Here is a 15,579-nt window from a genome sequence, read left to right on the forward strand (position 1 = left end):
CCTGTAAAATCAAAAGCAAGCTAGTTACTTCCTAGATACAATGGGGGTATAGGCATTGGGTAAATACAGCCATTCCAAATGGGAAACCTTGGCCAAAACAAAGGGCCTACAGGCCCTGTGCAAGTCTGAAATCCAGCAGGGCAGTGAAATGTTAAAGCTCCAAAATGATCTCCTTTGACTCCATGTCTTACATCCAGTTCAGGCTGATGCAAGAGGTGGGTTCCCACAGTCTTGGGCAGCTCTGCCCCTGTGGCTTTGCAGGGTATATCCCCCTCCTGGCTGCTTTCATGGGCTGGCATTGAGTGTCTGTGGCTTTTCCAGGTGCACAGTGCAAGCTGTTTGTGGATCTACCATTCTAGCGTCTGGAAGACCGTGGCCCTCTTCTCACAGCTCCACTAGGCAGTACCCCAGTAGGGACTCTGTATGGGGGCTCCAACCTCACATTTCCCTTTCGCACTGCCCTAGCAGAGGTTCCCCATGAAGGCCTCACCCCTGCAGCAAACTTTTGCCTGGGCATCCAGACATTTCCATACATCTTCTGAAATCTAGGCCGAGGTTCCCAAACATCAATTCTTGACTTCTGTGCACCTGCAGGCTCAACATCATGTGGAAGCTGCCAAGGCTTTGGGTTTCCACCCACTGAAGCAAGAGTCCGAGCTGTGCCTTGGCCCCTTTTAGTCACGGCTAGAGTGGCTGTGACGTGGTGCGCCAAGTCCATAGACTGCACACAGCACAGGGACCCTGGGCCCAGTCCACGAAACCATTTTCTCCTAGGTCTCTGGCCTGTGATGTGAGAACTCTGACATGCCCTGGAGACATTTTCCCTATTGTCTTGGGGATTAACATTTGTCTCCTCGTTACTTATGAAAATTTCTGCAGCCAGCTTGAATTTCTCCCCAGAAAATGGGTTTTTCTTTTCTATCACATTGTCAGGATACAAATTTTCTGAACTTTTATGCTCTGCTCTCCTTTTAAAATTGAATGCCTTTATTTATTTATTTATTTATTTATTTATTTATTTATTTTTATTTTTTTGAGACGGAGTTTCACTCCTGTTGCCCAGGCTGGAATGCAATGGCACCATCTCAGCTCACTGCAACCTCCACCTTCTGGGTTCAAGTGATTCTCCTGCCTCAGCCTCCTGAGTAGCTGAGATTACAGGCATGTGCCACCACGCCTGGCTAATTTTGTATCTTTAGTAGAGATGGAGTTTCTCCATGTTGGTTAGGCTGGTCTCCAACTGTTGACCTCAGGTGATTCACCCGCCTCGGCCTCCCAAAGTGCTGGGATTACAGCCGTGAGCCACTGCACTTGGCCAAAACTGAATGCCTATTACAGCACGCAAGTCACCTCTTGGATGCTTTTTTTTTTTTTTTTTGAGATGGAGCCTTGCTCTGTCACCCAGGCTGGAGTGCAGTGGCACAATCTCTGTTCACTGTAAGCTCTGCCTCCCAGGTTCATGCCATTCTCCTGCCTCAGCCTCCTGAGTAGCTGGGACTACAGGTGCCCGCCACCACACCTGGCTAATTTTTTGTATTTTTAGTAGAGATGGGGTTTCACTGTGTTAGCCAGGATGGTCTTGATCTCCTGACCTTGTGATCTGCTCGCCTCGGCCTCCCAAAGTGCTGAGATTACAGGTGTGAGCTATGGCGCCCAGCCTTGAATGCTTTGCTGCTTAAAAATTTCTGCCACCAGATACCCTAAATCATCTCTCTCAAGTCCAAAGTTCCACAAACTTCTAGGGCAGGGGCAAAATGCTGCCAGTCTCTTTGCTAAAATATAACAAGAGTCACCTTTGCTCCAGTTTCCAACAAGTTCCTCATCTCCGTCTGAATCCACCTCAACCTGGACTTCATTGTATATATCACTATCAGGCTTTTGGTTAAAGTCATTCAACAAGTCTCTAGGAAGTTCCAAACTTTCCCATATTTTTCTGTCTTCTTCTAAGGCCTCCCAACTGTTCCAACCTCTGCCTATTACCCAGTTCCAAAGTCACTTCCATATTTTCAGGTATCTTTTCAGCAGCGCCCTACTCTACTGGTACCAATTTACTGTATTGGTCTGTTCTCATGTTGATATGTGTTATAAATATATTTTTGGTGCCGCAGAAGAGACAGCACTCGAACACAATTTTAATTTTCTCAGCAAGGCAATTTTACTTCTATAGAAGGGTGTGTCTCGCAGATGGAGCAATGGTGAGAGCACACCTGAACAAGGGAGGGGAAGGGGTTTTATTCCTGATGTAGGTGGCCCCTACTGCTGTGTTGTTCCCCTATTGTCTAGGATTGGACCGCATAGTCTAAACTAAATCCGATTGGCTATTTTAAAGAGAGTAGGGGTATGAGCTGGAGTGGTGGGGTGAGTGGTTTTGCAGGAAGGGCAGTTACAGAACAGGTGACTCAGAATGATTCAGGTCAGAGCAAGTGACCAGGGGAACAGATGTGAACTACTGATTAGAAGTGGTGGAAAATGTTGTTTACTAAAACTAGGGGTGAGGAGAACGAGGAAGTTAAACTTCAAAATGGGGAACAAAGAACTGAACATACTGACATACTGATTCTTTGAAGAGAAACTTAGCACTCACTGTATTCAACAATATGGAACTCTCCAAAGTTCCGTACTGATGACAGTCGTTGAAAATCCCTGTATTAGTCTGTTTTCACACTGCTGATAAAGACATACCCAAGACTGGGCAATTTACAAAAGAAAGAGGTTTAATTGAATTTACTGTTCCACGTGGCTGGGGAAGCCTCACAATCATGGCAGAAGGCAAGGAGGTCCAAGTCACGTCTTACATGGATGGCAGCAAGCAAACAGAGTTTGTGCAGGAAAACTCCCTCTTATAATAACTATCAGATCTTGTGAGACTTACTATCACAAGAACAGCACAGGAAAGACTTGCCCCCATGATTCAACTACCTCCTACTGGGTCCTTCCCACAACACGTGGGAATTCAAGATGAAATTTAGGTGGGGACACAGCCAAATCATATCATCACCAAATTTTGTGTATAATTACTAGGGGTTCACAAACATCTGAAACTCATTCATGGACTCTGGTTTAGGAATCCCTGTTGGAGGCTCTTCCTGCTCTAACATACAACTCCATGCTCCATGCAGGCTGGTGGTCCCAGCACTGCTTCAGGACCTGCCCAGTAAGGCAAGGAGATAGGAACAAGCTGGGAGGGGGAAGATTTCTGTGAACAAGACAGATGAGGTTAGACAGAAGAAAAGGAAGGCAAGGGGAATGGAGGTAGAGAAGTAAGTAGAAAAGTTCAAGGAAAGCAAAGAATTAGGGCTAAGAGTGGCTGTGCGTGGTGGCTCATGCCTGTAATCCCAGCACTTTGGGAGGCTGAGGTGGGTGGATCACAACGTCAGGAGTTCGAGATCAGCCTGGCCAAGGCCAAGACGGTGAAACACCGTCTCTATTAAAAATACAAAAATTAGCCGAGCGTGGTGGCACATGCCTGTAATCCCAGCTACTCAGGAGGCTAAGGCAGGAAAATCACTTGAACTTGGGAGGTGGAGGTTGCAGTGAGCTGAGATCGTGCTACTTCATTCCAGCCTGGGTGACAGGGCGAGATTCCGTCTCAAAAAAAAAAAAAAAAAAAAAAAAAAAAAAAAAAAAAAAAAATTAGGGCTAAGAGAATAGTTGAAAGAGAAAGACAGGAATTTTTGGGCAGAGGAATAGATGCCACTAACTTCCTCAGGTACTATCTTTGGTTACTGGCCCTGGTTCTGACCTTCTTGGGCAGAGGAGAATTCCTTTTCCTACATAAATAGAAAAGTTAGAGAAACCTAGATGCCCATTCAAATATAATCATAAATATACACACATGAATACCAGCTCAGATGATATAAGACTATATCATCTTATGGTAGTGAATTTATTTCTGAGATCATGAGAAGGGACCCATCTCTTTGCAACCATTTTGTTTGCTAGAGAATAGACAGAGGTCTTTGCATACACTCCTCGTACCTGATCTTCCTCTCTTAATGAAGATGGGAATACATGTACCAGTGGACTTCTAATAAAGTCTGAAAAGGATTCCTGGGGGTAAACTAAATCTTTTTTTTTTTTTTTTTTTTCGAGATGGAGTTTCGCTTTTGTTGCCCAGGCGGGAATACAATGGCACCATCTTGGCTCACCGCAACCTCCGCCTCCCAGGTTCAAGCGATTCTCCTGCCTCAGTCTCCTGAGTACCTGGGATTACAGGCATGCTCCACCAGCCCGGCTAATTTTGTATTTTTAGTAGAGATGGGGTTTCTCCATGTTGGTCAGGCTGCTCTTGAACTCCCAACCTCAGGTGATCCGCCCACCTCCGCCTCCCAAAGTGCTGGGATTACAGTCGTGAACCACCGTGCCTGGTCGAACTAAGGCTTAACATAAAGGTAAACATGGTAAGATGACTTTGTAAACATGTTAGATTAAGGTCAGTATGACAGCCACTTTGCTAGTTGGACAAATTTTGATAATGACTCATGGGTTTTTGTTTTTTGTTTTTTTTTTTTTGAGGTGGAGTTTTGCTCTTGTTGCCCAGGCTAGAGTGCAATGGTGCGACCTTGTCTCATTGCAACCTCTGCCTCCCAGGTTCAAGCAATTCTCCTGCCTCAGCCTCCTGAGTAGCTGGGATTACAGGCATGTGCCACCACGCCCGGCTAATTTTGTATTTTTAGTAGAGATGGAGTTTCTTCATGTTAGTCAGGCTGGTCTCGAACTCCTGACCTCAGGTGATCCAACCGCCTCAGCCTCCCAAAGTGCTGGGATTACAGACGTGAGCCACTACACCCGGCCGATAATGACGCATGTTTTTAAAACATGATTCAGTGGGCTTCACTTATTATTCTGAAAAAAATACAGCATGATTGCTAGCATCATTAATTCTTTTAAAATATACTTGTTAAATATTTATTACAATGAGAGCCCTGTTGAGATATGGAAGGAACAAAAAAGCATTATCCATTCCTTGTTACAACCCATAAGCTAGGGAAATTGCAAGTTTGAGTTTCTTTTCAGAAGTTTCTAAATGCAAATAAAATATGATTATAATTTTTTTGTTAATTTAATTATTTTTTGCGACAGAGTCTCTCCCTGTTGCTCAGGCTAGAGTGCATGGCATGATCATGGCTCATTGCAACTTCTACCTGTCAGGCTTAAATGAACTTCCTGCCTAAGCCTCCTGAGTAGCTGGGACTACAGGACACTGCAACCATGCCGGGCTAATTTTAATTTTTTTTTTTTTTTTTTTTTTTTTTTTACAGAGACAAGGTCTCACTTTGTTGCCAGGCTGTTTTCAAACTCCTGGGCTCAAGCAGTCTTCCTATCTTGGACTCCCAAAGTGCTGGGATTACAAGTGTGAGTCACTGCGCCTGGCCTGAAGATTCTACTTCTATTTCGCCTATGGTACTTCCTCCTCTTTATGTCCTTTATTCTCTGTAACGTATTAAAGAATAAGAATTTTTATGGCCGGGTGTGGTGACTCACACCTGTAATCCCAGCACTTTGGGAGGCTGAGGCGGGTGGATCACGAGGTCAGGAGACCGAGACCATCCCAGCTAACACAGTGAAACCCTGTCTCTACTAAAAATACAAAAAATTAGCCGGGCGTGGTGGTGGGCGCCTGTAGTCCCAGCTTCTCAGGAGGCTGAGGCAGGAGAATGGCGTGAACCTGGGAGATGGAGCTTGCAGTGAGCTGAGATCATGCCACTGCGCTCCAGCCTGGGTGACAGAGCGAGACTCTGACTCAAAAAAAAAAAAAAAAAAAAAAAAAAGAATTTTTACATCATACTTTGTCTAGTAATTCTACTTTTAGGGACCTTGGTTTCTTCATCTGCAAAATGGAGATTGTAACCTCATAAGAAAGTTATTTAAATGAAGTGTTAAATTGTTAAAACTAAGTGGTAATGTATAATCAGTGCCTGAAACACAATCAGCATTCAACAATTTCTATCTATATCTATAATTATTATTATATTAAAGCCATTGCATTCTTCTCACTCAAGCTTGAAGACATTTCTTTTATCCTTCCCACTCACATAAAATCAATTATAAATTTCTATTGACTCTGTCTTAAAGACCTTCCTCAAAATGGTCCTCTCTTTTCCATTTCTACCGTCACTTTCCTAATTTCATCTTTCCTTGCCAAATGATTTGGGTGAACAGCTAGTTGTTGCCCAAAGTGTTGAGTAACCAGATAATTCTTCCCGAAACATGCTTTTCTGTTCCTATCTTTGAAAGAAAGAAACAACTTACCTCAGTGTATCCCTAGTGTCCATCAAATAAAGCACAAATGCTGCTGTTAAATGTCTTTACAGCTGGGCGCGGTGGCTCACGCCTTTAATCCCAACACTTTGGGAGGCTGAGGCAGGCGGGTCACGAGGTCAGGAGTTTGAGACCAGCCTGGTCAATATAGTGAAATCCCATCTCTACTAAAAATACAAAAAAAAAAAAAAAAAAAAATTGCCGGCCCTGGTGGTGGGTACCTGTAGTCCCAGCTACCTGGGAGGCTGAGGCAGGAGAATCACTTGAACCCGAAAGGTTAAGGTTGCAGTGAGCCGAGATCGCACCACTGCACTCCAGCCTGGGTCACAGAGTGACTCTGAAGAGATAGCCTGTACTTCTGTCAAGTTCATTAACCTAGCCCTCCAGATCCAGTTCATCCTTTAGATCTACTGCAAAGCCTTCTATTCACTCGAACTGGTTACTCCCTTCTCTCATCTCTTATAGGATGTCTAGGGCTTGTTATCACTTCTATAGCATTTATTATCTATTGAAATATATCTGGGCAACTCTCTAAAGTAATGGTTAAAACATAGGTATTGGGGTAAGACCGTTGCAATGATTAAATTAACAAAACACCTTCAATATAATAATTATAGTATGGAGTCGATAAATATTACCTAATTTTAGTATTATTGTGTATACACATCTTGTTTCCCTACTAAAATGTTCCTAGATGACAACGATCTTCTGGCATTGATGGCACCTTTTCCAGTAATTTGCCTAGAAAGATTTTATTAGGTTTGCAATTAGAATTAATTGCTCACAAACTGATTTCTGATAGACTCTAGGTTGACTTCTTTTCATGCTTTAAGATGCGGTAACTTCATCTCTGTAAGGGGTATGTTAACTCTCAATCACTGTGGTTGATATGTGATTTGAGTATATAGCTTTGTGCTCAACTTTTGAAAAAGTTTACAAGTCAGAATATGTATGTGATTAAAACAATTGTTATTAAGTAATATAACATCATAATTACAATTAATACTCTCTATTGCACGCCCTCATACCAATAAGTGCCAAATAGCTTGCTAAAAACTGCTTTGAAATGCTTTCATTAGTGCTCCTCATCTTGCCAAACTTGTTTTGCATAATGATTGATGAAAAGAATAACATTTTATTTGAGGATCTCAAAGCACCTGGCAAGGCCGCTTTCCATTTTGCAGATTGGTTACACTGCACTTTGCATTTCCTTTGCTATACTGCCATCCAGGAAGAGGGCTGGCTACACAACAGAATATTTTATATTACAAAATATTCTGGACTTTTCCTAAGTAATTGGCCTGGTATTTTATCTTCTATTCATTGCGACTGTGTACAAAGTCAGATTTTTTTCCCCTCTCACTTTGCCTAACAAAAAGATTGGAAGCAAATTTGTGTCCGTCTGGAGCTATGATACTGGACTTTAGTTAGGACTTTTATTGGCTTTTTTCCTGATCCCATTTTATTTTTTATTTTTTCCTACCCATTTTCAATTTGAGTCATCTTGTTAGAATATGTACCCTTTTAAGCACCTCAAGTTTCCTTTCAAACTAGACAGGCAATAGGTACATAACTAATTTTTAACACTATTCACACATTTGTTAGACTGAAGCAGGTTGTGCAGTGGAAATACTAGGCCTTTGGAGGGAGTCACACTCGGGTTTAAATTCCAGCTTTGACACTTAATAACTGTGGACCTTGGACAAATTATTTAACCTTTCTGAGTTCCCTCTCTGTAAAATGGAAATGATAATCCATAACTCACAAAGATGTCTTGGGGATTAAATAAAATAACTCATGTAAATTACTTGGTGCATAGTAGGCATTCAATAAATGTCAGTTCACTTCTTCTCTCAGTTAATAATGCTTATTAGACTATATTAAAAACTAGAACCAGACTGTGATATGCATTTCTTTATTAGGTATTTAAGCCAAATAACTAATTTCCCCCAGGGGGAAGAGAGAGAAATGTTGAATTAGTTTCATTTGGTGAACTTATTTATTAATCTTTCTTTTTCTTCAGCATTATTCAGTTTCATAGTCCATAATTTAGTTTTCATGTAGCAAAAATGACAAGAGTTTGGTATTCTTTTCAACTTTACTGTGCTAGAATTGTTTTTTTAAAATTTATCTATTATTACATCTGCCACTTATTAGAGATCATTATTAATTATATTAACAGCTCGATTATGTTTCATAACTACGTCGTGCTGACAAACTTTTTCTCTCAGCAGTTTCCATGAGGTCTAAGCATTTAAAAGAATCAAGTTTCAAATGACAATGCCACAGCAAAAGAAAAGCAGGGGTGGGCGGGAGGACGCACACGTCTGTGTTCTTTCGTGTTAATTTTATATGTTTGCATTTAAGTGGAGACACATTTTCCTCAAGGACGCAACCTAAGTAAGGCGAGCAGGAAAAGTAGAAACTGAGCTGGAACTACAGTATCATTGCACCTTTAAGGACTGGAGACTTGGTATTAGCTCGGCCTCCTTCCCGGCCCACCTCTGAACTCTGATTGACAGGGCGCCGGGCGAGGAGGAGCTGAAGGAGGCTGGCGAGGAGGCGCAGTGAGGAAAGTAGGGGAGGAGGGGCCGGTCTTTTATCTGGTGGCCAATCGGGGAAGGGGGGAGGAGCTCCAGGCACCCTCCTCCCTCCTTCTCTCTCCAGCCTCCCGGCTTCCCCGCCCCCTCCCCTTCCCTTTACCCCCTCCCCTCTCCTCCTTCTCGTCCTCCTCCTCCTCCTCCTTCTCCTCCTCCTCCTCCTCCTCTCAGGCTGTGGTTTTTCTGTATATGTTTCTGGAGTCCTGAGCCTGAGCTAAACAAAAGCAGGAGGCTGACGGGGTTGCTGGAGTTTGCAGAGACACGGAGGAGGAGAGAGCCTGTGCTTTGCCTGCCGCCGCGGCTGGGGGAGATCTGGCTTTTGCAACAGCCCACCCCCTTTGAGATCACTCTGGCCCGGAGTGGGGGTGGGGGGCAGCGGGGGGTGGGGGGGGAAAGTTTGCATTGCAATCCCCCTGCCTTCCTCTCCTTTCTCCCGATCAATGCATATTTGCAAAAGGATTAAGCCACAGATTTAAGCGCCGGGAGCCCATTTCTGCCTTGCAAAGGAGACCGGACTGAAAAACCCAAAGCCAGCTCTGATTTCTTTTCGCCAAGTGGGAAGGTGGTTTATTTTTCTTGCTTTTTGGAGTCAACACCCTTCCCCACCAGCCCTTATCCCCACCCTCACCCCGCAACCCCTTCACGCCCCCTCCCCCTCCCCCTCCCCATCCTCCCACCATCCTCTAAAGAGGCAAAGGGATTTTTTTTTTCTTTTGGTCTTCTTTTTTCCCCCTTCCCTGTTTATCCTGAAAAGGATTTGAAGACAAGCTTGAAGGATAAAAAGCCTTGGTGCTTCCCAGGAGCCGAGCCGAGGAGCAGAAGAGGAAGAGCCGGGGGCTGCCGTAGCCTTTGGAGATGGACGAGCAGCCCAGGCTGATGCATTCCCATGCTGGGGTCGGGATGGCCGGACACCCCGGCCTGTCCCAGCACTTGCAGGATGGGGCCGGAGGGACCGAGGGGGAGGGCGGGAGGAAGCAGGACATTGGAGACATTTTACAGCAAATTATGACCATCACAGACCAGAGTTTGGATGAGGCGCAGGCCAGGTGAGATGGAGGCTTTTCTTTTCCTTTCTTGGGGTTTTTTTGTTTTTCTCCCTCTCGCAGGGGGAAACAATGGGAACTGAATCACCACAGCGCTTTTTAAAAAAATGTTATTTCTTTTCTCATTTTGACAAGCAACTACATGGCGGAGGAGTAAAATTTGAAGGAGCGTTGTTATCGAAAGTGTAATCGCCCATGCCGAGATGTGGCTGTGTACATATTGTGTGTGTGTGTGTGAATATAGAGGTATTCATTTATATCCACACAGACACACAGGCACGCCGAAAATGCTGCCAACTGATCCAAAAGCGGCCCTCGGCACTTTTTACTGCTTTAAAAAAGTATCAGAGAAAGCAAAATTGTCAAGTTTTGAACAGCATTCCATGCCTTCTTGTTGAGGGGACTCTGTAACATTACAAAATAAAATGTCCCAAGAACACTTTATTTGCAAATTTAGTTGACTCATTACCTAATTCAGCGAGTTTGATTTTCTTTCTTGACTCTGCCGTCCTAAATTAATTTTGATATTTTCTCCTTTCCTTCCCCCCTACCCAAAATACAAAACAACCAAAAAGCAGGGTATTTCTTTGTCAGTAGTTGTCAGCTATCCAGAATATATTTTGCATTCACTTAATTTTGTTTTTTTAAAAAGTTGATGAAAAGATAATTTTGTTTTTAGGTATATTTGTTAGTTTTAAGAGACTCGGATTTTTAGTTTAACTTTATTGTCTCCTAATTTGAGCCGGTTTACTAACCTTCCGTGACACAGACAGCTATGTATGGTCCTTTAAAAAGGGGTGGGGGGACAAAAATCAAGCATGCTCTTTTCCCCCATGCTTCTTTCAGGACCACTTCGAAATGAAAGCATGTATGAATTTTATGTATTTCAATACTATAGGACATGAAGGTCTCATTTAGGAAACATAATAAACTATGTAGCTTCTCAAGTTAATCCACTGCCAGGTATATAGTTCTCTCCTCCAGGATTTTACAGTAAATTCTCTTTCAAAGTAAAACATAGACTAAGTGACAACCCACTAACAGCTTGCCCAAGGCCGAACTCAAAAGCAAGAATTTTAAAAATCTAATGACCACATATGTCTATACAATAACCCAGCTTTGTTATATCTCTGAAGTAGCATTGTTTTTTTCTTTGAAAACCCTGTAAACAAATATACACAACTCCTGTACTTCAGATGACTTGGTTATATGGAGAAGACATCATTATGTGTATTTTTGTCTAAGTGAAATAAGAATCTGAGTTGAGAAAATGAGAGGAAGCAGTTAAAAACATGGATGTTATGAATTATACTCAATTTTAGCTGCAAGCACATGCAACATGTAAACTCAAAAGTACTAAGGTTTATGGGTGTTTGAAAACTTGGAAATATTGAAAGACTCAAAGCATTCTAAGTTTTGTTTAAATAGGGGAAATTTTAAAAATTAATTGGTGCTCTCTTTAAATTTTATTATGTGAAGAAAAGCTAATAGGTATGGTAAGAGGAAGATTTCCCACTGGCAATTCTCTTTTGAATTGGGACATAATTTCTCTATTATATTGTTCTAGAAAAATACTCTCAGACATACCGATAAACTGGCTTAAAAACAAGTTTGTGAAGTGGAAGGGGCTAGTAAGAATAGATACTCACTACTTTTTTGATGTTCAGTCTCTCTTTTTTTGTGCAACTGAGGACAAATAGGGCTTGGCGACTTCCCCCTTTCAATGGCCTAGATGCAGAGAGAGATCAGATACAATTTTGGGATGGGGAAATTTTCAGTTCTTCCTCTATAGCTAGCTTCGTTTGTGTGCTGTGGAAATGCAATATTTTTATAAAGCTGTGTGAGAATTTTTGTCTGCATTTGGTCCTATGTATAAGAATAGAATTAATTAAAACTATTTTAAAAGACCCAGGAAAGGTCTTTAATACTTTATTTTCCATCTTTTTTTTCCCACCCCACATGAGAACTTAAATCAAAGCTAAGCTTTCTTTTTGGATAAACAGTAGATAGTATGTCCTTTTTTCCTTTTTCTAGTCACACCTTTATAATGTATATTTATTATTTACAAAAGTAAACCATTAATATTTTAGATATAATAAATGTGTTCTTTTTGATGGTCCTGAATTTTGAGTTTATTACTCCCCTGCTGTACACTACACAGAGTATGTTTCTGATCTCTGTTCTTCATGAGGATGTGTGTCTATTTTTTAACTTTCAAAGGGATTAAAAAAGAATTGCATGTGTTTTGAGTGCCAGAACTTTCCATTTATCTTTACACATTAATTTTAGTTAGTAGACAGAATTCCCTTAACTAATAGCTGATATGATCAGTATTTTGTTTCCAAAACAGTATCATTCTGCTAAGTGATTCCATAATAAAATAGAAGGAAAGGTATTGTTTTGTTCCTCAAGTGCATTCGGAATACACACACACACACACACACACACACACACCCACCAGGTAAATCACTAATCTAAAAGACAAAATTGCATTTATTTTTCCCCCAATGGGGGCAAGGTCCTAATTGTAAATAATTGAATTTCAACACCTGCAAATAAGCAGTGTGTGCACAAGAGGCATAATGTGAACACAGAGAAATGAATTTATTCCCCATATGGGTATGTTTGCCCCCTGGCAATGCATTTCCATACTCTTTAACTTGGGGACTGAAATGTTATAAATTGACAGTTCTACTCAGAAGACCTTTCAAGCATCTTGTGTTTATGAGAATACAGGGGCATCTGCGGAATGAATTCGAACACATGGATGAATTAAATTTGAAAACACACAGACCGAGAGGCAGACAGTTCCTAGGCTGTGGTCGTTGCATGGATTTTACAAAACTGTTAACCTACGCCTTTGGCTTTGCTGTATTCATTGTCCTGGGAAGAATTGTGGGTTTAAGAATTACACTTTGATTAAACTACTTAAAAAAAAAAACCCTTTCCCTAAATGGGCCTAATTTAGGTTAGTTCTGTTCTGTAGTTAAATCCCTACTCTCTCCCTGCTAATTAACATTATTTCTTTTTCTATGGCGGGACTCTGTATATTAAGTCATGAAAACAATTGAAGCATGCCACAGAGTTATGCTTGGTATATAATTTTGTCTAAATGTTCAAATGTGTTCACCCTGTGCATTATCGGCAGTTTGATCTTGAGAGTCCACCTAAGCGATCATGTTGTTTCTTTCTTGCAGAAAACATGCTTTAAACTGCCACAGAATGAAGCCTGCCTTGTTTAATGTGTTGTGTGAAATCAAAGAAAAAACAGGTAGGAATGAGATTCCAACATTTTAGCATTTTCTTTGGCCAATTAAATCACTTAACCAGCAGTCACAAATCTATCATTTAAATATTAAAATTTCAGAATACAAGTACTATCAAGGTTGACCTCATATTCGAATAGGAAGTCCTAGCCCTGCTTTCCTTAAAAGAAAGCACCAAGTTTCTTTGACAGTTATTATCAAGCACTATTGGCTAATTTTCCATAACTCTATTTCCAGCCTTTTTGAGATTGGGGCTAAAATGTAGATTCTGAAAGGAAATTTATAGACTGATGTATCTTTGGGGCAAAAATATGAAAGTAAAAGTTCATTTTTTTAAGGAATATATTTTAGCCCATTTTTAAAACCCTAATTTTTTTGGAGTTGGGTATGGGGGTGCTAAACTGAAGTTTCCTTTCCTTTTTTTCTTGTAATTACACAAAGCAGCAGACTAGAGGTTCTCAACAGAGAGTGTTGTCAAATACCTTTGTGGAATGCGCTATACAACATTAGGTTATCGGTATTTGAGTGGCCTGTGATTTTATTGCAGGGAGAATCGTTGGCTTTGGGGGAGTATAACGCCATGAGATCATTCACTCTGTTGTTTTTCTACTTTCTAGACCTCGTATCATGGACTAACACACTTATAACACATCCCAGGAGGGCATTTAAATTTTAAAGCAACAATTAAAAAATAGCAGTCATCAATCAGAGGTGTTCCTAAACAACAGATGCTCTGGGAAGGACATTTAGCAACATCCCCTTGTTTGTTTATTTTAATCCTTAATTTTCCAAAGTGGGTAGAGCTCTCCCTTGTAAGAAGAAAGATTTGAGAAGGCAATCTGAAACCAGGGAATAAAGATGAGGGACCAGGAGTGGTTATATAAATCGGGAGCTTCTGCTGGGCTCTGACTTACCCGCTCGCTTTAGAGCAGTGCAAAGTACCTGACATCCTATTTATTTATTTATTTTTTACAACAAGGAGTGTAACAGTCAATAATTCATATCTAAACCATATAAGCAAGGGCATGACATGAATGAAAGTGACAATAAATATGATTGCATGCTTGGTTGATATACATTGATAGTTACACATAAAAAAGGGGTGGGGGGAGAGGGCACACAGGGTGGCTTTCTGTTTGAGAGCGCTCTGTGTTTTTCTTTTAAAAAAATAGTTTCAAGATGTGGCTGTTGATGGAATATGTAATTACTTGGGTCTTGAAATGCGTGTAAAATTAGTACGCAGCTCCTTTGTTGAATCTTATTTGTGTTGTGCATAACATTCTAGACAAAGCACCTGAGAAGTGATGTTCAGACCTCTAAGTCTTCCAGGTTGCCTTGCCAAAGCTTAACCTTATGGCAAACCTGTTAATTGCATTATTTTAGCTGTGAGATACCTTTTAAAAGATTTATGGACTGTGCATTCAAATATCAAGAGAGCTTTTTTCCAGTTTGTCACACTTTTTAGTTTTTTTTTTCTATTAGCCCAGAGTAGGAAACCTAAGTGTGTGTGTGTGTGTGTGTGTGTGTGTGTGTGTGTATATATATTTTATCTTCTCTCTTTTTTCTTCTTTGATCTCTGATGCTTATTTACTTTGAATATTTGGTTTGTTGAGATTTGTTTCTAATCGAGTATGAGTTCCTGCTGATCTTGTTTCATGAAATGTAGAATCAAGATATAAAAGCATATGTGATAATATGGACTAAAGAGAATCTATCAGATTTTGATTGAAAGGAAGCCTGTCAGGGCACTTAAGTGTACATTGTGGCCAAAGTGCTTAATTCTAGTTTCCTAATTAAAACCTACTGAGGCAGTAGATCAAAGTGGGTGGGTGTGAATAGAGATCCGGTTCAGGTGTGGGTTAAAGAGTTCGCTCCTTGTTCATATTGGCTCAAGTATAGTGATAGGAAGTAAAGTAGTCATACTGGTCAAAGTAACATTCTAAAAGTTTTGTTTTTTGAATTTTGTGTCAATACATTTAATGTTTAGAGACTTAAATCTAAATTAAGGTTTTTTTATGTTGTCTCTAGAATAATACATTAAAAAAATAGTTTATCAAATAATGTAATTGAAAGTGATAAGAATCATTGCCCCCTGTGTTAAGGGACAGACACACACACACACTCACACACACACACACACACACACACACACGTTTTGGATTAAGAGGGCACCCCTGGGTGAAAGTAGGGGAAAAAAAAAGGCTTACCTCCCTCTTAGTCTTCAACTTGTGTGTTGGAAGGATTGAAGGGAAGGCAAAAACCTCTCCTGGAATGTTGAGTGTTGTGTTAAAGGTAGGAGTCAACTGTGGTGTGCTAAAAAGAACCCTTTGATTCTAAAGCACGATTACTTGGCTACTGAGGACCCTGGAACCTTGAATCTTTTTGCCAGCATATCTTCCATGCAGTTGA

General features: G+C 41.0%; 1 protein-coding gene across 6 annotated transcripts in view; it reads left to right on the forward strand.

Moving 5' to 3' along the window:
• Positions 1-9,077: 9,077 nt before the first annotated feature.
• Positions 9,078-15,579, forward strand: part of PBX1 (PBX homeobox 1) — a 292,465-nt gene continuing 285,963 nt past the window's right edge. For 3 of the 6 annotated variants that reach the window (XM_077986383.1, XM_077986403.1, XM_028849909.2), the window contains exons 1-3: positions 9,078-9,423; positions 9,616-9,907; positions 13,102-13,175. In XM_077986383.1, the coding sequence (XP_077842509.1) occupies positions 9,717-9,907; positions 13,102-13,175 (265 nt within the window). In that variant the 5' untranslated portion in view covers positions 9,078-9,423; positions 9,616-9,716. Of the gene's footprint in view, positions 9,908-13,101; positions 13,176-15,579 lie in introns of all 6 variants that reach the window. The other 3 variants (XM_077986408.1, XM_077986393.1, XM_015125589.3) reach the window with 1 other exon arrangement.

This window comes from Macaca mulatta, chromosome 1, assembly GCF_049350105.2.
Source record: "Macaca mulatta isolate MMU2019108-1 chromosome 1, T2T-MMU8v2.0, whole genome shotgun sequence".
Classification (NCBI taxonomy): Eukaryota; Metazoa; Chordata; class Mammalia; order Primates; family Cercopithecidae; genus Macaca; species Macaca mulatta.